Source organism: Phoenix dactylifera, chromosome 7 (genome assembly GCF_051530095.1).
Source record: "Phoenix dactylifera cultivar Ajwa chromosome 7, Ajwa_hap1_PhDact_Kaust_v1.1, whole genome shotgun sequence".
In the NCBI taxonomy this organism is placed as follows: Eukaryota; Viridiplantae; Streptophyta; class Magnoliopsida; order Arecales; family Arecaceae; genus Phoenix; species Phoenix dactylifera.
In genome coordinates, this window is record NC_143196.1 from 16270539 (window position 1) to 16296059 (window position 25521).

At 38.0% G+C, this 25521-nt stretch overlaps 1 protein-coding gene across 4 annotated transcripts in view; it reads right to left on the bottom strand.

Annotated features, from left to right (window-relative positions):
- Positions 1–551: 551 nt before the first annotated feature.
- Positions 552–25521, bottom strand: part of ESP (separase) — a 41301-nt gene continuing 16331 nt past the window's right edge. For 2 of the 4 annotated variants that reach the window (XM_088701261.2, XM_088701259.2), the window contains exons 15-27: positions 24059–24319; positions 23836–23959; positions 22877–23719; positions 22484–22730; positions 22259–22361; positions 21861–22058; positions 10765–10826; positions 10432–10658; positions 10095–10344; positions 9453–9852; positions 8699–8938; positions 1860–1947; positions 552–1730 (exon numbers count right to left, since the gene is read on the bottom strand). In XM_088701261.2, the coding sequence (XP_088557387.2) occupies positions 1207–1730; positions 1860–1947; positions 8699–8938; positions 9453–9852; positions 10095–10344; positions 10432–10658; positions 10765–10826; positions 21861–22058; positions 22259–22361; positions 22484–22730; positions 22877–23719; positions 23836–23959; positions 24059–24319 (3567 nt within the window). In that variant the 3' untranslated portion in view covers positions 552–1206. The remainder of the gene's footprint in view (positions 1731–1859; positions 1948–8698; positions 8939–9452; positions 9853–10094; positions 10345–10431; positions 10659–10764; positions 10827–21860; positions 22059–22258; positions 22362–22483; positions 22731–22876; positions 23720–23835; positions 23960–24058; positions 24320–25521) is intronic. The other 2 variants (XM_088701260.2, XM_088701262.2) reach the window with 2 other exon arrangements.

The window sequence follows — 25521 nt, forward strand, 5'->3', positions numbered from 1 at the left end:
TCTCTCTCTCTCTCTCTGCCAGCAACCCAAGGAGGAAGAATCCCCAACCAGAACGAGACTCCGGCGTGGCGGCTCTACCTAGGGTGATCTCAAAGGGGAGGATGAAGACGCCCTAGAACAAGAAATCTCGGCTTCTTTGGGATGGATCTCCCTCCTGACCATGTGCCCTCACGTGTGACGCATATGAGGCCAAAACTAGTGGCTGGGCCGGTCAAGCGGACCAGCCCAGTTCGATTCAAAGCTTGGGTCTCACATAAGTATTGCCAATCCTGTTACCCAAAGGCAAACCTGGTTAATATTATTAAAAAAATAAAAAGAAAAAAAAACTATTACGATCTAAAATGACTGTCTAAGAAGTGTTGTACATGAAAGTTTATTGCCTTCCAAAATAATGAAATACCCAGCATCATGAACTTCCCGAGAAAAACAACTGAGTTAATCTAGCAGTGATGGGATCTATACCACTTGTACAGAATTAAGGAAAAGCATCGAACCCATGCACCGATAGAAAATAGCTAATCATGATGGTCACTGAATGACAATAAACAGAATAAACAAAGTGAAATCTAGGATATGAACAAAATTTACAGTGAGTGGATTGTCCGAGTAGTGCATTCTACATTGCTCTGGATAAGTGATGTATTGGTTCCATGAAAGCACGTGGCAAACCAACAAACCTAGAAAAGGTTGCCACAGCACCAAGTACTAAGCAATCATGGATAATTTATGCACTCACTTTAGTACAGAGTCATGCACGTTGAAATATTGAGGCACCACACCAGGCATCCAGCAAGCACAGGTGAACCACAATCAAACAGAGCACACAATCTAATGCACATCATCTGGCCTACACCTCCCGAATGCAAACTGCATAAGCCAAGGTCAGCTTAGGAAGATCACTGATGGGTGCCAGAAATTTACAAAGGATGGCGTGGTTGGAATATGGCATGCAAACCTTATCCTTCCATCCAGGAATGTTTGGACCACAGCCGTGTTGCCACAATTTGTAGGCAGCCAAAATCTGAATCAGAGGGCACCACTCTCCATGTGCAACAAAGAAAAACTCACAAGCAAGATGAATGTAAAATTATAGCCATCTCTAATCAGATGACTTTGCATTCTGGGTACACTTCGTTGTACAAGGGAGGTATAAGCTCCTTGGAAACTCTTAATATGAGGATAATCTTACTTGGAGGGAGTCTATCATTATGATTTCCTACTTATAATTGTAGGTACACCATAACAAACAGGAGATGCTCCAATAAGTAGGGGGAGTTTGCAAGCATCTCGTGCTTGGCTCATGAATGATGCTATCATCTTTCTTCTTCCATAACCCTTGCATTTATTGCTTTCACTCGATTGTTGCAACTTCTTTCCTCTGTATGTTCTTTTTCTAGTCTTTAAAATGGTATCATTTCCCTCACCATCTATGCCCATGCATCCAAAATGTCTAACTAATTGGTCGCACCTAGTACAATTGTCGAGGGCAGCAGATTCTTCTTGCAGCCATGAATCAAGAATGGCCCTGCCAAACCGGTCAATATCCTTATCCGTTACATCCCAAAGATTTGCAATGACAGCAGGAGAACCAGCAAACAAATAGGAAATAGGGACTCCTTGAGGAGCATAACACCCATTGTGCACGAGGGATCCACTACTACAGCCCATAAGAAGAGAGGCTGCACAACGATCCAATTTCTGAATTTCATGTACTGAGATATATTGTGTTCCTGCATCATAACATGGCATCAACTATTGAGTTAGAAATCAATCATTTTGGTAGCAAGCACAGCACTATTTAAATGAACAATATCTGCAATAATAGATTCAGAGAAGGGATGTGCCTTTGGTCAACATACCACTTCCATGGCCAAAGTATAGAAACAGCTCATGATTTTGCAATGCCAAAACTAATTCTTCAGTTGTTGGAACATTTCCAGCTATTCCCTGCACGAGACCCCCATGTTAATTTCTTTGGATCACAAAATATGCATACTCAACAGTCCATAAAGCACCTATACATCAGGCTGTCTTGAAAGGGAAAAAAGAAGCTATAACGTCCATCGCAGTGATCTTCAGAATATACATTTAAAGTTCCATCATGGGCCCCAATTAGCCAAATTTGATGCAGGAAGAAAAGGACCCCATAAGAACAATGTAGTCATAAAAATCATATTTCAGAACCTCCATTTGACTTTTACAATAAGATGAATTCATATAACCATGGAATGCCGTACCGGCCCGTACCGGCCGGTACGGGCCGGTACGTACCGGTCCGATCCTAGACCGGTACCAGAACCAATAAAAAACCGCTATTTTCCGGTTTTTTAGCCGAACCGGCCAGTTCGGGGCCCGTGCCGGCCGGTTCGAAGCCCGTACCGGTGCAAACCGGCCGGTTGGCACCGGTACGATGTTTTTTTTTTTTTTAGAACCACAGCACCTTGCGCTGTGGTTTTTGAAACCACCGCGTACCGGCCGGTATGTACCGGACCGGACCGGTACCGTACCGGTCCGGCCGGCCATCGGTACGCCGACCGGTACCGGTACGGCGGACCTTGATATAACCATCTAATTTCAACTTGACTAAATTTGAAAGATTTTCACTTAAGAACTTTGAATTATTTTTCTGTATCCAAGGGCAAGTAGTACCAAATACTAGTTAACATTTTATAATCAATTGATTAGCTCCAAGGTTCCTGTTATTTAATAAATTACTCCAAGTCACTACCAGATCGAAAAGAGATCCTAAGTTATATTTTCAACTATTAATTATTCTTATTAACTACATAAACTTTTTGATTCCCTTGAATCCTTTCATTTCATAGTTTAGCGACTTAAATAGTAGCATGTGGTACACAGGCTGCTATTTGTTTTTACAGAAATACAGTTGTTTGTATCAGTCCCAAATACATTTTGAAGGTTGAGCCCTAGTATTCTATGTTCTACAGACTTGGATATAAGAGTTGGCAGTGGACCCACATAAAGTGTCATAGCACTCATACCTCAATGTCAAATGCAGGTATTTAAGACTAAACAAGAGGGTCCAAGTAACATAGACCAAAGGAAAAAGAAAAGGAAAATAAGGAATATGAATCCTTGTGCAAACTTCATTCAATTTGTTTAACTTCATCATACGCCTTAACTAAAACGGTATTGATTAGAATATATACTAGTATAAATATGCAGACATGCATGGGTAACAATCTGGCCTCGTAATGCCTAGGAAAAAGATGGTCAGACCACCACAACATCGGTGATGTGAATCAGTGCCTCAAACATTTTTCTAATTCATACACACACTAATATATACATGTAAAGTATAAATACACTGTATGTAGATAAGTATATAGGTTACGAGATATGTATTTATGTGTCTATAATATATAGAGAGTTCAGCTGGGCGGCTTTCGAGGGCATTTAGCCCTAGATGCTCCTAAGTTTCTTTACCATCATATTAGCTTTGGAATCTGCACAAGACAATCTTTTCATGAAACTATCGGTCTACCCTCAAGACCATAATCAGTCTCACCCTCTTTAAGCTCACAACCCCCTCCAACAAAGTGACAAACACTTGATCCCTTTCTATCATGGAGACTGCGCTGCTTGCAGCGACCTCTCTTACATTGTTCCCTGGGCAATTGAATATTTGTGCTCTCTGTGTCTCCTCTTCCAAGTGATTTATCAGTCCAATAGCACCTCTCTAAATCGATGCCCTTCCCCTACTAGCAAAGCCACCACTCTGATTTTTGACACACCCATCTCTTCCCCACTTCTAAGCTTCTGCTCCCTAACCCACCCAATTGGCTGCCAGAAAGGCTGGTGGTAGAGATGATTAAGCTGAGGGGGTAGCAATTGGAAAAGATTGTGCTAGCAGCCTGTTGGGTTTGGAGGGGCAATGGTTTGGGTGTGTCTAGTCGAGACAATTGAGTGGAGGGAGGGAGGTGGTCATTGGCTATAAGGGGCAATAGGCGAATGACAATAGGTGGCATAGGAGCAACGAAAGAGAGCCCCAAACAGACTGGGTGTGCAGTCTACAGAGATGGGTTGACCATCTAAGTGGGTAAAAGAGATGAATAGTGGAGGTGCCACCTGCGATGAAGTGGGTTTGGTAGAGATCACTAGGCAGGGAGGGAGGGAGGGGGGGAGGTGGGGGGCATTAGGCAAGGAAGAAAATGATAGGGTCCAATTTGGGGAATAATGGAAAAATGATACATTTGGAAAATTAAAAGAGTCACTTAAGTCTTTTCTTCTAGACATTTGATCCAAACATCCAGCTTTTAGTCTAATGATAGCAAATATAGAAGTATTTAAGGCAAATGCTCTCACAAGGAGCCCATTCAAACTCTCTCACATTCTACTTCTAATTTCGTGGATAAAAACTAGAACAATTAGGTAATTTTAGAGAAGTTTATGCACATTGATCAAATGATGTAAACATCCATCCTAATTTTTAAACACTTGAAAGGACAAAGGTATTCTTGTAATTAATTCAAACAGCGAACATGTCCTTGTATCCTGTATGCTGGACTCTTTTGAGGATATTTGAACCCTTTTAGTTCTTTAGAAATTTTCAAAATGGCCTTTCAAGTTTCCAAATCATTCCAAAATGATCCTTCGACTCATTAACCAGCCAACGTCGTTAACCCATCATTTCAAATGACCAAAATGCTCTCGCAATCTTCAGGCATCTTCAAATGACCTTTCCACGATCCCCAACTTCGACCATTCTATTCCAACCTTCCAATCCTTCCTTTTTCGGTGATTATCTCATTGATTATTTTCAACCCTCAGGTAGCTCACCTCTTCACTCAAGGAGAAAGAGAGGAGAAAAAAAGAAGAATAAGTGAAAAGAGAAATAGGAAGAAGAAGAAAGGGAAGAGAAGAAAAGGAAGAGATGGGTGTCAGCTGGTGGTGGTGGCTTGGCCATGGGCCCGTGAGGGAAGCAACAAAGTAGCAGAGAGAGCAATAGGAGGAGGAAGGGAAGGTGGCTTCGTAGGGCTGAGACCTTGATTCAGCATTCATGGCCTTCTCCCACCACCTGATGACCCAACAAGGAGCATAGATTTCAGTTGCAAAACTGAAGAGGAATAGAAGAGAGAGAAGAAGGAAAAAAAAAAGAAAGACTCAGCCTATGAAGGGGCTTGTTACGGACGACAGCTGCACCCATAGGACTGGCCGACGATGGAGGTGACTGCATTAGGGACCAGATTCAAACATGGAGGTGGCCGATGGCCGAAAAAAATAGGGCTGGCCGGTGACTCTATTAGGAAATAGGGGTCCAACTCCTTTTTTTGAAAGAAAAGCACAAGAGATCGTTCCCTCCTCTCAACTAGCAGCAGTCTTGATGGCAGCGACCCGAGCGATCACTACCATATCCTTGGTCTGGGCCTCACTGCCAGAGGTGGACTCAAGGAGGCAAAGAGGGCTTGCACCATTGGATTCAAAATGGAAGTGACAAAGAGAAGGGGCGACCTAACCCTAGCACCCTTACTGTCCTCCACCGCCGTTGCACGTGAAGGAGTCCTCCATCAAGAGAGCTACGATTAGAGTTAGGGCTAAGGTTTCTGCGATGGTGATAGGTTGTTATGGGTTGCGACTATGAGCGGCAACCAATGCCAGTGGTGGATTATGATGGCCAAGGGCACTGTCGGGGGTTGCGACACTAAGGAGAAGCCTTACCCCATCTCTTGATTGTTGCCGAAAAAGAAGGGGTTGGCGCCAACAATGGCCAAGGTGGATCTCTTCGCCGAGGCCCACAAGGCCCTCTTCAAACGCTTCTCGTTTGATGTCAGGGAGAGGGAACTCTATTCGTGCACAATCCACTAGCAAATCATCCACTGGTCATTTTGAAATCTATGCAACCAAATGAATAGAGAAGTTCAGAGTGCTTTGGGATCTGTGCGTTGGGTGATAAAGGCATGAAGGTGAATTCTTCTTTTTTGTGAAAGATACAACCCACTTCCCATCTATTCCTTAAATCAGGACTCAACTCCAAAAAAAATGATAACAAAGGCATTTTGGTCAACAATAAATTTATGTTATCATGTAATGGTCATGTGACACTACTCTGTTAAAGGAGATGAATAGTAGGACTATTTTAGAATGATCTGAAAACTTGAAGGGCCACTTTGTAAAATTTTCAAGATGAGGGGGGGGGTGTAGGGATTGCCCAAAATAGAGAGGGTGAAACTATAATTTTTTCTAGATTAAAAAAGTCTTCTTACCTTCGAAATGATGAGAACAAAGCAAAAGGTGTTTAAGTAATCTTGGTGGTGTATGTAAAGCCCCCTTTCCCACCTTCAACAATTTCTTAAAGTCCAAACCTGATACCAAAATGTGTTGGTCTCAACTAGAAATAATCTGAAATTGAGGTGTCTGATATTTTAACTTAGCATATGGTGCATATATGAACTATCTATGCCAATTTTCTTTTTCTCATTTATTATTTCTTTACATATCAAGTAACATTCCATCAAAATTAGGCTTCAACTTTACTAGCTTTTAGATAATTTGGAAAGATTGCAACAATATTTTGTTCAGCTATTTTATAGCTTAAGTCTTGCTAGATTGTCATATGTCATTATAATATGTGATGTCAATATCAAATAATAAAAGGATATACATAATGTAAGGATGATGATTGAAACATTTGGCGAAGAGTATGGTTATAAACACAATGGATATCAATGCTGGGGGTCAAAAAATGCAAGCCTGTAGCGGATGTATTATTCTACAAGGCTTAAAATGCTAAGGTAAAAAATTTTACATGCTTTGGAGGCGTCATGCTTTTGCATCAAGACTCTCACATATATAGTCCTAGTAATCAAAATACTGGGAGTTGATTTTCATGTCACATGATTCATATGCAAGGGGCCTCCAAAATATATTTTCTTAATACACTATCTATCTATCTATATTATAGACACACACGCACACCTTTCAACCCCAAATATCGAAACACATGAGGGGCATGAAGTCCTCACTTTACACCTTATGTGCATTCTATTTGCACCCTTTTATGAATGACTACTAAAACATTTTAATAAACAATTTGATTATTTGATTTTATAAATGTAAAACCATCAAAATCGTACATCCAAATGGCCCAATACAATAAGATATGATTTGAAATGAACTCCACTTTGTTACATTTACTTGTTTTAATTTCTGTACTTTATGACTTTTATCCTTATTTTGATTGTTGAATTCCTGTTACATTTTTTACTGCAATTATCTAATCTGGGACCAGAACTGCTGATCCCAATAGAACGAAAAAAAATCAAAATTCATTTTTTCTAGCCAATATTGAAACTGAAACTTATTTTCTGAACCTTCAGGTATCACATTTTATATTTCCTACTTGCAAAAATTGGTAAAGGTGTACTGATCTGGTTGTTAGATCCATCAAACTTGAACGGACCACAGAATACATCCAAAAAATTATGAAAAAAGAACAGAATCAGCTTGAGGGGTAACTAATGGTCTTTCTCCAAAACCTTAGAGAAATGTTTCAACCCCCAGAAAGTTCGACTAAGGAAGCTCAATAACCTCCATCATTTGAGTGAAAAGAAGAACAACATATGATACTAGTGTTTATAGCTTTCCAACAAAATGATCATTTTAAAAGCTACAATACTTTTGCGAAATCAACAAAGTATTCAAAATTGTAATTGTATATGCTGTATAACAGGTTTTACGATATTTGCCTAGCCAATTGCCCGAATGCCTAGTTGATATGCCACATCCATTACTTAAGGTCAGATGGGCTATTTGACATACTATGTATTTTTGTCTATCGAGGTGACTATATACTATCAAATAGAATCTAATAAACACATTTGAACTACAATCCTATCTAGGGAATTTGAGCCTGGATGTTTTTAGCTGAAAGCACATGATGATTATTTAATTAGAACAAGCACAACACATTATAGCGTGTAAAATTCCTGGAAAGAAGGATCAAAATTTTGATTAATGAGTGGTTATGACTTCAGAGATGGATTGTTTATTTATAGGATGGATTGTATTACTGTGTAGTTTAGAAGTGTCCAGCCAAGTGTATATGGTTTTTTGGAAGTGTCCAGCCAGGTGTATATGGTTTTTTGGAGTGGAACATAATCACTGTGCTATCCTTGGCCCTGCATAATCTAACATCTAGTGTGCCTACAAATAAATAATCAAAAGGTCTTAAGTTTTCTTAGATATATATAATTAATCATAAAATGAAAAAACTGAAATGGCATGTCACGTTATTTCAATATGATTTCTGGTTCATAAGCTGACAGTGTGTCCAATATTGGTTCACACATGTATTCAGATGTGTAGATCATAGTCGTGACTTGATATAAGATTCTTAAGCCCTGTCACTCATTTTAACATTAGCACTATTTGTACTATTGATTGTGTCCACTAGATAAGAGACCTTCAAAATACACGTCTTCTTATTTCTAAGTATCTCAAATATGGCATATCACTATCAATGGTTGGACTTATATTATATCTGCATTGAAGGACTGAAGATTGCTATACTGAAAATACATTGGTTTTTCAACCCTTATGAAATTAGCCTCATGTAGTCATTATCCTAGATGAGAGCAAGATGCATATCAGCAAGTTAGCAGATATTCAACTCTTAAAATAATTTTCTTATGATATTTAATAAGAAATACAAAAATCCCATAAACATGCATTAGATTACCTCCCACTTCTGGTCTCTGAACCACTGTTCAAATTCCGCCTGCGTGCTGTCAAGATCTCCACTAGGGTTCAACAAGTAGTAAGTGTTGAAAGGGTCAACAGCTGGAAGGACAGCACTAAAGTCCTTATCCAACTTGTGAACGGAACAGCATCTGTTAAGCACTGAAAGGATAGACCCAACAGAAAGCATGCGATAAACCTCCTGACTCCTTAATATTGGTAGATTTTCCCAAGGGAGCATCTGCAGTCAGTTACCAGTGATGCTTTTAACTCAGACTAAACCCTCAGACTAAACCATAAGAAATAGAAAGATTCTCATGGATATAAAGTAGGTTCCTCATGAAGCATGACCATCAAATTATGCCTCCTAATTTTAGAAATCTATTAATGAATTAGACAGAAGGCAAAACATATGAACTGAAAAAGCAGAATAATTCAATAGATCTCTAATTTCTAAAATGAACGTGGTATAATGCCAGTTGAGCTAAGACTCTGTCTCTGCATATGAACAATTTACACGAAGCTTTAGCAGCTTAAGTGAATAAACAAATCACCAAGCTTCATGGTGGCATTATATTGACTATTGAGAAAAAGCTCCTTATTAAATTTAGAATTTGCTACCAGGGTTGCTGTGCCATTATTGGACATGTTTTATATGTTGCTATCATGAGATATAAGTAACCAAAAATAATAGCAAATATGAACCAGAAAAGAGAAAAAATTCTCAACCAGGAAGTCTAGTTTAGATGATTCACCTGCAAATCAGAATCCAGAACTAAAATTATTGGATCTCTGTGAATTCGTTCTTCTTGTTTTTTAGTTGCTTCCTGTATTAAACTGTGAACCAACTCAGACACACTTTCAATTCCAGAATGGCATGCAGCCGAAAGGGCCCCAAATCTTTCCTCCCCACAACAAGCTCCCCTGCCAAAGTAGCCTTTGTAAAGTAGCAGCTGAGAAATACATGCTTCTGCATCATCTACAGACTTTGCACCACCAAGGATTGCTCTAATGAGGCTAACATTTACTTCAAACTTGAACTGTGATTTCAGATCTCTGATTAATTTGGAAACTGTTATATCCAAATATTCAGGGTCAGAATGCTGACCCAAAAGCAAGCACCTCCAGGGTCCCAACCATGATTCTTCCATGCTTCTGCTTCAAAATAATATGACTTCAGTCCAAGTCATGTAAACACTATTTATTTTGACATAAAAGTTGAGTTATACTAGATGTGCTTTGATTAGTAAGTTAGAAAAAACTACCATAAAATTTATGAAGTTCCACAGATGCAAACAAGATGATCAATCAAGCAGAATATATTAGATTAGAAATCCCTGTGGAAAAGTTGAAAATTGAAAGATAAAATTTAAAGGCCAATGTCCAAAGAAGCTCACTTCAGCAACTTATTGAGGCAACTGTTGAGCCTTGTCCTCAGCAACCACCACCCAACATTGCTCATTTGTGCATTAGCTGGTGTAAGGGTTGTGCTAGATACTGATAAGAAGTTTTCTTCCAAAAGAAGTTTAAAAGATGGAGCAACATGATCTACAATAGTGTAATTCCAAGGGCACTGCCAATCCCTGCCTGATCCCATGTTTGTGCAGATTAATCTTTTGTCAGAGTTAGTATCTTCAAGTTGAATATCTGATCAAATAAACGAAGAAAATATTTAAAAGAAATGTCATTATTTTTAAGAAAGAAGTGCAAGTACAGAAATGAAAGCTGGAGTACCTTCCAGAATGTCTACAGGAAGAAGCATGACAACTGGTTCACTAAATGCATCCAATCTTGATAGCAACATCCATGCAGGGCAACTAGATGGTAGAACAGATGATTCTCCAAGGAGGTTCACATAATCACCTCCAAGCATGCTTATACAGATAATTGGAACCCTGGGGAGGCTCTGGAAGAAGCCCTTCACATGTTGTTCAATATGTTCAAGTTTTTCTGGCGCAGATCTGCATCGAAAACGGGGAAAAGATATAAGAAAAGAAATGGGGGAATGTAGAAGCAGAAATCATGCAATTGAAGCACATAATTTGCTCTTTAGATGATTTAACACACTTAGACCTGAAGAACATGGAAGCCTTGGTATCTGCATCCATAATGTTAGCAGAAGGGAGACCCTGAAACATATAAAAGCATGTTAGGGGAAAAAAAGAGGGAGAACTGGTACCATGCACGAGGACATTTAAGGAGGAAACTTGTAGTTAGGGGAAAAAAAGAGGGAGAACTGGTACCATGCACGAGGACATTTAAGGAGGAAACTTGTACCATACAGAAAATTCAAAAGGAACAAACAAGTTATATGTTGACACTAAAGGTTTGATTTTAATGATACAAAATATTTGAGTAAAAAGTTCACTAAACAGTTGCTTTTAAGTATACTTGAATGTTTACAAAAAGCCAAGAAGAAAGCCTTCAGTAACTCTCAAGTGAAGATTAATTATCCAAAAAAGCCTTAAAGCAACCCTTGAAAGCTCACATGCAAATACAGAAAATTCCGACTTGGGCTATCTCAAAAAGTCGACCCTTAGATTACAATAAGTCGACCCTGGCACACTGATACAGATTGATACGCTTACACGAGTCGACTCCAGAATAGTCCCAGAGAAGACAGAGATGTAAATTTCACCATATTGGCAAGTCAACCCATAAAGAATATGAGCCGACTCCAATCAGACAAGAGTCGACCTCAAAAGCAAGCGAGTCGACCTTGGACTGGCCACAAAGACAGAGAGTTGTAAATTTCACCAAATTGGTGAGTCGATCGATGAAGACAAAAGACCAATGAGCTGACTCCAATCAAATACGAATCGACCCCAGAAGCAAACGAATCGACCCCTAAATGACTACCGATAAAAGATAGAAAGCAGTAAAATTCAGTATGTTGAAGAGTCGACCCATAAACCAAAAGAGTCAACTCTATAATGATCGTAGGAGAAAGAGCACAACAAAAACTCTTGAAAATCACGAGTCAACTCCTGGAGATCATGAGTCGACCCCTAAAAATGTCGAGTCGACCCTTAAAAATATTAAGTCGGCCCTTCTGTGCCTGACAACAGTAACAACTAATTTTTCTGTAAATCAGAATAGTCGTTTTTGTCTCACAATGGCTCTTTCGACCTATCTAATGGCTAGGAGAGTCTTCCAACCATTCCTAAGTGATATAAATGCATGAGAATACCAAAAAAAGCAAAGAGATGAAAAATAGAATGAATTGAATAGCCAAAAAAAAGAAGAGAGCTTCAAAAAGAGAAATATTCAAGTGCATTCATTAAGAGCTGAAAGATTACATCTACTGCAACTGAGAGAGATCGTAAAGTGCATTCAAGTTCAACCAAGGCCAACCAACTAATTCAAAGCTTCATTTATTCTTTGTAATTATCTTTAAGGAGCTATATTTTATTGTGTTATATATTATTCTCTATACTCTGTCGTGACAACTTTCAAGGACTGAAACTTAGGAAAGGTTCGTCCAAATCTTGAATTGGATTGTATTGAGCCTAGGAATAGGCTCGGCCGTAGTTTTGATTGATTGCTAGTGAAAATCAGCTGGGTTGATTGTAAGCTCGGCAAAAACAAATGGACATTTTGGAAAGATTATAGTAAAAATTTTCAAAAAGAATATCTTGAAGAATGGACGGAGATGCAGGATTGGCACGGAACCATTATAAAGTTGTTGTGTTTGTCGTGCATGAACTACCTGCTTTGATCTCTTACATATTTACTTTTGTTATTTACTCCTTGCAACTCATATACACTTATCGAGTTTTATTCCGCTACATATCACTTAAATTTTTTTGAAAAGCCCAATTCACCACCACCCCTCTTGGGTTGTATAGCTGGACAATATTATACCATAGTCCTTATCTTCCTTGGAAGTCATACTTCGCACTATATTAGTCCCATGTAACTAAGGAGAATCCCTCCAACATTGAACAGGACTTGCTAAGAATCAAGATAAAGAGGGAAATATGGATTCCAAGATTGTCAATGAGCATCCCATTATGCAAGTTATTGCTGCATCCACATGCAAGTCAGGCTACCTATCCGCCTTTTATATCTCTTTAACTATTCTCTATAACTTTCTTGTGTCCCTTACTTTCTTACTGCTTCATTACCCTTAACCATCATCATTCACTTTGGCATGTTATCATGATCTTACATTCCCCATCATTTTGTTTTGTGCAGCTTTCCCTTCAACTAAGGTTTACAGAATTACATTTCCAGGACATGGAAAACCCCTAAATCATAGACTTAACCATATGCAGATTTTCCGCATAAAACCTGAGAAATTCAGATATAATATTTTGGAGGTTGATCACCCTTTGTCGTCTGCAACAATTTGGTATTAGAGAAGCAAAACCTAGACATGTGGGGACAAAATGATTGCAAACAAGGCATTTGACAACATCAGCAGTGGTGTTGACACTGAGGAATCATGCCAATAAAATGTTGATCAATATCCACACTTTGTGGGGTGGATGATAAGAAAGATTGATGAGTTGATTGCTTGTGATGAGATTATGATATCTTCACATAGGAAGGAGAAAGAGGATGAACAAAAAGCTGGTCAAGTTAAAGAAGATAAAGACCCTTCTTCTCATAGAGAGACCATGAACAAGATAAACAAGGATCCACTAACCAGCATTCATCAATTAACTTGATAGAGAATTCAACCATTAGCAAACTTATAGCGATGCATCAATAATCAGATCAAATCAATATGGAACAAGCCCTGCTTATCCTGTAATGTTGATTGAAGCCCAACTTTCAAAGTTCTGTTCATCTTCATTTGAAGAATCCTTCAATCTGCTTCATCTGGTGGTTAATTAAGTGTTTCATTGTTGAAAAGAAAGAGGCATTACATCAACCATCCAATCATTTGATTACAAGAATTAGTCACCATCAATATCTGGAGGATGAGATTTGCACAATGGAGAAATCCAATGCAATCTAGGGTTAGAGTAGGTTTAGGCTTATTGTTGCACTCTTTCTAGAGGTATAGTTTTCTTTAGAGTTCTTAAGGAGTTGTAAAGAATCCTACAGATCGTTTGGGATTACTTTGTGCTTTTATGGGTTCAATTGGAAGTTTTTAGAAGACTAAGGGCTAGAGTTTGTAGTGTTCATGCAAGCTTCAAATCATGGTGGTCACAACCATTATTATGTGGCTCAGTGTGGCTGTCAGTTTAATCTAGGGGTTGGGTTGCTGTCATCTCCAAATATTCAGATACAGGAAGTGAGCTAAAAAGGATCTAAAGATCGGACGCAAGTGCGAGGACACACCATATATGTTCTGATCATTTAGAACCTAACCTTGTTTTATCTAGGGGTGGCAACAGGGCAGGCATGATATTGCTTGCCCCTGCCCCATGATGGGGAACCACATACCAGCCCCCTTGCTGTACACACTTTAGAGGAGACGGCACACCCCAAACCCACCCCACGGGTCTATTTAAATCCCCTAACCAGTCGCGCTCTGCGGGTATATTCGTTGTTACAAGTTGTTATAAGTTAGCTCAAGAAATTAACTTCTATGAAATGAATTCTGCAATATTTATTTTCAGCAAAACAAAATCTGCTTTTAATTTCCGCAATTCAATTTTCTGAATATCGTATTTTAATGACCAAATTTTGCATATTAGATTCATATATATTATAAATTCTGTAATTTAATTTCTGTGAAATTAATAAATTCTTTAAATTAATTTCTGGGTAACAAATAAAAATAATCTAATTTCTGGTAATTAAATTTCTCTATATTATATTCTAGGAATTCAATTTCTGCAAAATAATTTTCTGGATATCCATGCATCAGTTTCCATATTTATATTGCTATATCAAAATCTAAATAATTTATGTAAACTGAAAATTATGTAATTAGTTTTAAAAAATAAATTACATCTAAAATTCAGATTATTAAACTTCCTGTATATGTGTATATATATAAATTATTTACTTATATTCTGCATAACATATTTAGGAAACTTATTTCTATTAAATGTTGATCTGAAAATTCAGAACAGAATAAGGTAGTTAAAATTTACTTAGCATCAAGGTATACCACACCGGCCTGAACCAGACGATATGGGAAGCACCGTACCATACCAATTCGATACCCGGTACAGATAGCGTACCGAGTGTCGGTACGCCAAAAAAATTTCTTACCAGATCGTATCAATACTGTGCTAGTGTGGCACCAGAACGAGATCCGGTACCTAGATGGCAGACTATGCTTAGTATATCTTATGATATATTATTTTGAATAAATAATATGCAGAATTGATTTTTCAGTTGGTCAATTTTATGTAGGCTCCGGATCATGCTTGTATCAGGTAATGATTAGGTTTTGTCTAGATCATAGTTTATCAAAGACCTATAATTTTTATTTTAAAATTTATCATGGCTATATTATGATAAAAATATAACTTTTGGAACATTAGTTTCTGGAGAAATTTTTCAAGATTAATTGGATTTGTTTATTGAATATGCTTGTAAGTAATGATTCAACTTTTCTTAAGCTTTCTATTTATTTTCCTTTGAATAAATATTTGATTAGAACTTGACGAATACTCAAATTATGAATTTTATGTAATTGTGCTTTGAATGGAAAATAAAATTGTAAAATAAAAGTATTCCTTTTATGTCTATTTTCAAATATCTTGCTTATTTTGTTCATAAATCTTTTTTGAATGTGCTTAATTGTTTAGAATTTGATATATAAATGTTTTATGAATAGCTTTGAAGACTCTCAGTCTAACTAAGTTTTGGGTCTTGCAAATGGGGTTTATATATTAGTACCTTGACTAATCTGGAACTTATTATCTCTATAGGGTATAAGTGCAGTATTTTGGCCCGTTCCATAGGTATAAGTACGGTATTCTAGCCCATTTCACAAGGTACACAAGTGCGATCCTCTAGACCAGCCATAGTGCATAAATATGGTTATAGTCTAAATGGCTATGTACTTGAAATATGATATTTTAAATTATTTTATGAATATGAAAAATGAATGCTTGAACAAATTTAGATATTCTTGAATATAAAAATTGTCTAATTAAAATATAATGATTGTGCTTATATGCTGAGTATTAGCATGAAAATATCATTAATTTATTACTTGAGTAATCTAGTTTGGGTTGTTAAGTTCATTATTTGGTCTCTTCTTTACAAATCCATAGAACTAGTTGTTGACGAGATACCATTATGGGAGTGTGACTAGATACAAGAGTAGAACTCTTAGTATAGTCTAGAACTAGTATTTGTTTTCTTATTGTAATTGTTGGAGGCATTTTATAGGTTTTCTTTTTTTAATTAAACATCTGGAAAGTAGCTGAAGTTAGATTCTTGTGAACTTTGAATTTTTTTTATGTTTATGGACTTGTTAATTATTAATTTGCAAATTAGTTGCTCTAATTTTATTCCACTGCCTTATTGAATCTATTGTTAGATGCCTTCCACACTTGTGGGGTAATCATACTCTGACCATGCGGCTTTCGCCATGTCTTTGAATTGTGGAGAAATTTAGTCCAAGCATGTCCATTGTTCTTTCTAGTTTTTAGTTTCTAAGAATTTAAAAGATTTTCCAATAACCGTTCAAACATAATTTTCAGTTAGTTTTCATATTTATGGTAATTGCCTTCTAACATGGCTTACTACCTAGATCAAGCTTACAAATACAAGTAATGACCTCCCTCCCTACCAACCAAGCACTCTTGATTGTCAAGAATATGATAAATAGGCTAGAATGTAATGAAGATAAGACATTGACTACTAACAAAGAGGTAATAAAGATTTACAGTAAATTACATAAAAAGTTCTTGAAGATGCCACTTCCATGGAAACAGTCTACTTTGGATGGCCATTTTAGTTTTCATCCATCATGGGGTCGATGAACGATTTTGCCTCTATGGGAGATGAAGCATAAGGTGGAGTGTGTTTCATTTCGTCCGTATAAACAATATTTAAAAGTAGTCCTGCATAAATTGTTCCATATGTAGTGAAAACTGAGTATCGAGAATCCTGTAATGTTAATCTCATTAACATCAGCAACCTCTCCTAATATATATTGGTGATGCTTGTTCCAAACTAAGAAAAAAAATCAACTACACAGTCTCCATCCACCATCCTTTGCATTCTTCTTCTTGATCTCCACCAACCCACCATGCTCCAGCAAATCCTCGAACACCAAACCACACATACAGATAATGAAGCATGGTGGTGACTTGTAAAGCGATGCACTACCCTCATGGATCTTGTAATCAAAGTGGTTAGCTGGGTATTGACGATAAGATTATAGCGCACAAGCACGATGGTGACCCCCACTAAGTCGATGTTCTTCTGCACATAATCGTAGATCATGCCGAACTTGGGAGACATAGATGGACTTTGAACTAATGTTATACAACATGCCAATAACCAAGATTAAATTTCTATTCGCCAACATAGGGCAATTCTTGAACTTGATGCTGTGGATGGTCTTGTTGGTAGTTGGCACAATTATGGAGGTACTTGGCATCAGGGTTCTGATGGATCTCATCAAAATGTGGGATCTTGGTGTATTTTTTAGCAAGGCAAGCCATCTCGATACCAGGCCCTATACTGGTGCCATCACTGTGTTGATACGGTACTGTACAGAGCCGGTTCGGCATATGAGTGTTAGTACGCCCTCCGTACCGTATGCTAGTACCAAACCAATATAATACGGTATACCCCATATCCCCGGTTCAGTACGATATGGCGTACCATGCTTTTTAGGCTTGCAAGACTAGGACTAGATGAGGTTGGGCTTACAAAATTTCAAGGCTTTCATGAAGGCCTCGTCACTAAGGCTGCAAGTGGGCCGGTTTGACCCGTGACATGACCCAACCTGCTTAGACCCGACCCGGCCCATTTTGGAGGACCCGTGGGGCCGGGTCGAGTCCTAAAATTGGATCCATTTTATTTTTCGGGTTGGGTCTGGATTTACTGAATTCAGACCTGACTCGATCCGATCCGACCTATTTGAAATTTGGATAATTTTGAATTTTCAATCCTACGACCCGCTCCGACCTGATCTGACCCAAATCTATAAAATTATTTGGGCCCACGGGCCGCAGGGGTACAAACCAAACAAGTCAGCTGGAAGCCCAAAACTGGGTGCTTAAGGCCTGGCCTAGAGCTCCGGCCCAGACCAGACCCCCTCTCTATTTTGCCCAGAAAGGCCAGAGTTGGCAGATGGCCCATACGGTAACTTACCTTCGCACCGCCATAGGACCCAAATAGCCATTGGCCGTTACTTTGCATCGTAGCTAATTAGCAATATATCCTCTCGCTGCTTCCCTCTTTACCACTGTCTCTGTCATCTCTCCTGGCGAGAACAGGGCACCTTCCCTATGCGTTTCTTGAACCAACAGATGGCGTGATTTTATAGAAAAGGGATGGGTGCTCTAATTGAATGGTGAGAGCTGCCGCCGCTTTTTATCAAAAGCAAAAGCTGCCAAGAATTTAAGGAAGTCCCTTTGTTCAGAGCTTGAAAGCAAATAAAGTCTGATGGAGATTTAATAAGTGAAGCATGGACGATGGCGTTGTTAATGGGCTCACTACCAAGCCCCAATCACAGCACAACATAACCTTCAAAACATGCTTTGGCCCATAAGAAAATAAGTTTTGTACGCTACTCTTGGAACCAGAAGATTAGTCCAAGCTAATGCACGGAGATGGTTGAACATAGGGTTGCCAAGCTTTTTCTTGGGAGGGCTTATCTAATTTTTACTTGCCCCAACAGGACACGAAATATATTTATAGTTCATACCATGCCCGACCCGACCCGACCCAGACCCGAACCGGACCCGAATTTTTTGGATTGGGTCCGGGTTATACATAGACCCGACCCGACCCGAACCGAATGACTTGTTGGGTCAAAAATTGTAGCCTTGACCCGAACCAACGCGATCTTTTATTGGGTTGGGTCTGGGTCCAAAATTAGGACCCGAACAAAAAACCAGATTGGGTCGGGGTCACTCAAGAGCCGACCCGACCCGACCTATTTGCACCCCTACTTGTCGCCCCAAGTGTCAATGACAATGTAATTGGCAGGTCCGAGGGACAGTAGAGGTTGAGGAGGATGATGAAGAAATAAGCTGTGGTGCCTTTCTAAAGGAAGAGGGAGTATAAATAGTCGGTGATGGAGAGGTGGAGGACAAAGTTAGCTAATGGCATCGACAGAGATCAAAGGAAGAAGGAAGGCTAGCAAAGATGGGGATGGCGTCATTTGAGGAGATAGGTGCTAGGAAGGGTAGCGAAAGGGGAGAGGATTCCTCCAGTTGGTATTTGTTAAGAATGGTTGGTGTACAATTTCAACCTAAAGGATCTGCTGCAAGCACCCGTCAAAGAATTGGGGAAGGAGAGCATGAGGATGTCCATTGAAGTATTGGGCGATGCTAGAGAAGGAAGTAACATGGATGAGAGGAGGCAAGGAGGGGGGGATATTGATAAAATCGAAAGAGACAAAAAGAGCTAGCAATTTTTTTCTTATTTTCCTAAAAGCTTGGACATGCATTGTGTCCTTGCATTGGTTCCTAGCTAGGTGTAGTGTACTTGTTAACATAGGTCTTTCTTATTTTTATTCACTAGGGTAGTTGTTAATACCCTCATTTCTGCAACATGTTGGATAACTTTGTGGCCCCACTTTTGAACACTACACTTATCTCGGCAAAATGATCCTTATCTCATCCTCCATCTTGTTGAGGGCAAAATTGTCTGCTTGGTTGGATGGTGAATGCAAAAAAAAATGCTCCTTTGGAATAGACCCTTTTGGTGAAAGTGCTATCTTCTGTGAATTTTCATATAATTTCCCAAGATTTAACTTGTCTTAAATCCATTATGTTACTTTAACTTCTCTAATGTCAAAGAAATTCAACTGAAGGAATTTAAGGAGGTTATGGTAGCTTTATAAAGAGTGAGGCAGTAGCCAAGAGACAAAACAAAGATTGATATAGTTTAGGGCACTAAGTTTCATTGAATTGAATTTATGCATTTTTCAATTCTATCATATAATTTGTCGGCTTAAATTTTGCTCACAATCTTGTGATGACGCTGATATGGTGGCTCGATACAGTTTAGGGCACAAAGTTTCTATTGAATTGAATTTATGCATTTTTCAATTCTATCATATAATTTGTAGGCTTAAATTTTGCTCACAATCAAGTGATGACACTGATATGGCGGCTCGACACCATCCTATGGAGAATGGCAATCCAAGTTCACTTACGGACTGCACGGGTGCGAGAGAAACTAGGGCATCTTCATCCTTTTTTGCTCAAAAGTGAGGAATCGCCTAACACAACTAATTCGGGAAATTAGTTTACATTAACTATAAAATGAAGCTAAACAAATCAGTTGAGCTTCCTCCCATACTAGTTCTAAGATCATAATCTATAGATGGATAGTTTCAGGTTGAAAGTGAACTATATCAAAGCTTAACTCATTAAGTAGACAACAACTATGTACTAAACCAAAAAGTGCAAATACCAAACATCAAGCAAAAAGTAACAAGAACACAAGAGTACAGAAATAATTACAAATACCTATTCAATACCACACAAATATAAAATTAATGACCCATCTAAGCCGGAAAGGAATCCATAGTATATTTTATTCTATTTCATTTTAATAACCTCTCATTACTTCATTTTGATATTTCATTTATTTTTGAAGAAAGAGGAAAAAACATCTAAGCAAGAAAAAAAAGAGAAGAATCAAAAGAAAATCATTGAAAATTTGAAACCTTTTTACTTCTTAAGAAAAATATAAATTCAGTAACGGAAACTAGCTAAAACTATTGAAAACAAACAAAACACAAAAACTATATCAGCTTCAGTTCAATGTCAACTGAAACCAATCCATTTTGGCCAAAATAGAGCGTTTTTAGCCAAAACTTAAAACCTTATATGTATACATGCATGCACCTATGAATATAGTATATATGCACACATACATGGATGCATGCATGCATGCATGCATTTCTAAAATTGGGTCGTTTTTTAGATTTTTTTGATATGCCAATCCAAAACCCAATCCGACCAGGTAAATGTCTTTTAGGATTAAAATTAGAACCCAAACCCTAGTAGATAAGTTATTGGATCCCTTTTCTTGAGCCAAATCCCAGATATTAGATTAGGTTCATGTTTGTTGGGGTTTTGGCCTCCTTTGACCCTCGAATGGCTCTAGACCGTGAATGTACACTGTGACCCAATATATATATATATATATATATATATATATATATATATGCATTTAGTATCAAAAATATGTGCATCCACACAAAAGATATATGCATTCGATCTCACTTAAACATATGACTAGATGTATTACTATGGTTGGTAGAAAAGGTATCAAAAATATAAAAACTACATCATTCTTGCAACAGCTATAAAAATGATCTGATACTAGAAAACAAAAACAGATCATTTTTGAAAAAAAAGCCCCTCTATGTTTACTAGATTGTTTTTGAATACTTGAGGGCTTGACTTCACCCCTCAGACTAGCTCCACCTCTACTCCTATTTTCTTATTTCTCCAAGAGAGCGAGCAACTTTGCTCATCTCTGTTCTGTCTTTCCCTAAAAGCTCCACCCATCCACCTATCTTTTCTCTAGGCATGTGCACTAGGGAGTGTCACTCACCCCCTCAACTTAACTGCTCTTCAAGTTCTTTATTTTTTCCATTAAGTAACTCTACTGTTGAGGCCACATGAGATTAAACTCAAGTAGAGAACCCCCATAATTGGGTCCACAGCCAATTTGTATTGGTTGAACTGTAAGCCTTCTTTGAATTTATTTTCATATCAATTACTATTCCAAACATCTCTGAGCTGTCATCATTAATTTTTCTAGACCATATTTGAAGGTCATGTGTACCTCACATGCAAAACTCTAGTATAATTTAATACATGGTATGAGGTCTAGAATAAGATTAAATAAAAAAGATTGTTTATCTGCAAATTTACAAGTCATTAATTATTTACAAAAAACCAATGATAGCTAATGCATAATCATTATAAAAACAGCTGAAATAAAGAAAGAAAGCAAAGTTATATACTAAGTTTTCTTCAATTTCATAAAACCCAAGTTAATAGGGCCCTAGAAGTATACATGCTAAAGCGAACACATGAACGAACCTCTGAAGTCTTATTGTTGTTGCAGGCCACATCTCTAACACAAGAAAGGTATTGACAATGCATATAAGTACCAATGGAAGCTTGATGAAAATATGCAGCCCAATGATTTAGAGAGAGAGATTTTTCAGAATGCAAAGGTAATGTAATGGAGCCATCTAATGTGGAAAGTAAGAATATAGAAGAAAGGAGCCTGGAGACCTGCATTGCAGACATGGAAACTAATTTAGAGCCACCACCAGCTACATAGTTGATAGCTGACCCAAAAAAAGATAAAAGAAAAATGCTCAAAGTTGAATGCCAAATGTCAAATATGTGATTGGCGGAAAATGTTCATACATATTAACAATTGGTGAGACATGCATTTTCATGAGAAATAAAGCATATAAAAAGAGTAAGACCTTTTGAGAAAGTAAGGGGAGCTGACGACAGAGTATGAAGGCTCTCAACAACCATGAAACAATATTCGACATCTGCATTTTGGAAAGACTGCAACACATGGTCCTGGTAAAGGCCAAAAAATACAAAATAAAGTTATGAAAGGTTAGGCATATTGCTATAGTACAATTGAAGTAAACATGATACATGTTGCAGTATTAGTATAATTTGAACCAAATGTATATCACCTGGGATGCTCTGTGAGGCAGTCCTTTAGTAAAAGCCAGCTCATGTTGTATAAAAGTGCTGCACGTTCAATAGAAAAAGCATAACCTGAATTCTCATCGACAACAAGCTCAATCAAGCGGCAGTCAGGAATTCCATGACAACTCTGACAGAATGGTTTTATACTGAACAATACAGATATATATTGCAATAATGCATCATGTACTTCATGTTCTGCATGTTTCCCATCATGAGCCCCTAAACATCTTGCTGGAAAAAAAAATCCAGAGGTGATAAACAAATTTATTTATAGTATGTTGATAAATTGTCAGATATGAGGCAACATTAAAAAGGAAAAAGACATATTTGAACATTGTGGTCTTATACTTAAAAGATTTGCTTCCAACAGTTTATACCTATCTTTAAGAGCAGCACCAATACAAAACGCCTACGGTGACATTCCCTCTTCAGATGGATAATATTTTTCATGGATCCAGTTTGCATCACGTTGGTTACAAGGCATCTCGAACAAGTTAATTTGTTGCATATGCATTGTTCACTGCACCCAAAGTCAGATGAAGAAGTTTCATCCTGTTTCTTTTCAACTTTGCCAAGACTCTCGGTATCAGGACAAAACTCACAACTGTCAGATCTGTCATACTTGCTTTCCACTTCAGTTTCCATATTTGCATCTCGGTTAGTAGAACGAGTTCTTCTTGGTTTAAGTTCAGCATTCAAATTTTGTTCCTTTGCAATAAATTTTGATGAATTTTTACATCTTTTCCTCAGTTTCATGTTTAAAAGTGACTTTTTACCTACAGCATTCAGAAGAGACAGTCTGTCATCCTCTGATGGCATCTGTCCAGCATGAGGGATGCCAGAAATGTGATTTAATGAAGCACGGATACTGCAGACAGGTGATCTCACTTTCTTCGCCAGAAACCGCACTTTATCAGCATTCACATCTCCATGCTTTGCATCTTCTGTAGGATAACTGCATGATTCAGCACGATTCAGTTTCTTTAGAGCCGATCTATACAAGTCAAGAGCATCTGATAAGCTCTTTGTTGATTCTATCTTCAAACCTTTATCAAAGAGGTTTCTAAATAAATCTCCAATCTGCATATCAATTGTAACTTCAAAGGCTAACTTGCAGTGCTTGCAGGAAATAATCATGTCATTTTTTGCAAGAAGTGTCCTGGCATTATTGAACTCTGTTTCTGCTAAATCCCAGAGTTGTTTCCTACGGTATAATTGACCTGAAATAAAACCCTGGGAATAAGATATTACTAGTATTTAAGTCATATTAACAAAAAGAAGAAATATAGATAACTTACTGCCAGAAAGAAAAGGTAATATACTATAAAAGGAGTACCTAGTAATGATGTAAAAGCAATCTCAAGAATGGGTAAACCTTGCAAAGAGGATATCCCTTTTCCCCTCTGGAAAAGATTTTCGGCTTCTGTCCCATTACCCATTGATTCATGGATTATTCCAACCTGAGTACAGAATTATCAATTACTAAAAAGAGTTACCAATGTGAAGCAGTGAATGAAAGTGCAATTATCCATTTTGAATTAAAAAAAAAGAATAAAGACCTGCAAAATGCTCTCAAGGTAGCATCCAAGAATGCTCCATGGTGTCAGAATAAAATCTCCTGAGTTGCCTGATTTGAAAATATCTGGCCAAACTTCAGTAATAACTGATCCCATTGCCTCAAGGCAAATATGGTCATGCCCAGATTGAGTTACTCGTGCTGAACCAATTGATTTTGCAGACTGCTTCTCAACAGAATATATGAATTTTCTCTGCAAAAGCTTTTTGCGCAAGCGGAAGGCCTCTCTCGCATATGAAAGAGCCTAAATGTATTGTTAATTCATGATAAAGCACTTGTAAAAAGTAAATCAAGTGATGCATATTAAGGCCAAAACCTAAAGAGGAAATTAATCTGCTACATCCATAAATAATAATATTATATCTTTGAGTCAGTATTGCACTAGAACGAGAAAGCTTACATTAAGTAATTGTTAAAGACATTGCAGACATAAATATCTTTCATAGGAGATGGCTAAAGAATAACTCAAACAAAAGGACATATGGAAAAGTAACACAAAGCGAGTTCTCATAGCCAGTTCTCTTCTTACCCTTCAAAAATTTGACAAGAATATTTATGTTTAGGGTTGCAACAGTGTTATATTATAAAGAAGAATTAGTAGCATACGAAGAAAGAGCAGGAAAAAAACTGTATCTAGGAACCCAGCACAACTAAAGTACCCAGCAATGGCTATCATTTGTTGGAAATAGTAAAGTAATTTTGGAAAAATGATGATGATAAGAATTTGGTTCTGATTGAATAATTTTTAAAACATTGCATGCATCTAATTGAGGTAGGCCTACACACATGCTTTATATTTTTCTTATATTTTCTTTATTTTTCCTAAATTTTATGCGACACGTACCGAACTAGGAAAAGGGAGAGGGAACAGGGTAGTAGAGGGAGAAGGCGAGAGAGAGAGAGGGCCTATAGAGAGGGGGAGAGGGAGAAGAAGAGGGAGGGAGGAAGAGAGAGAGAGGGAGGGGGAGAGAGAGAGAAAAGGGGGTCGATGATCGCTATTGGAGAGGGAGAAAGAGAGAGAAGGGGGGCTTACCTCAACAGTGGCGATCGATATCGAGAGAGAGAGAGTGGCTTGAAGGAACAATCGGGACTTCGAGACTACGACATGATCAAGAAAACCTATTGCGGGCAGAGAGAGAGGAGGGGACTTACCTCATTAGTGACAACTGACGTCAAAAGAAGAGAGAGCGGCGAAGCAAAGGCATGATCGGTCATTAAGAGAAGTCGTCGGAGGGGGGGAATTTACAGGCCAAATCGACATGCACAATCAAACTGCCCCAAGTCAGCATCGATTAGGTTCGATATATACCACTGGTTTGGATTGATTCGACGTTCCCTGCTATGATCTATGTTACATGATTTTGGTTATTTGTGTTTGTGCAAATGTATGTCTAAGTGTCTGATCGTTCTAGTATCTAAGAATTTCTTTTGATGGACCCACAGCTA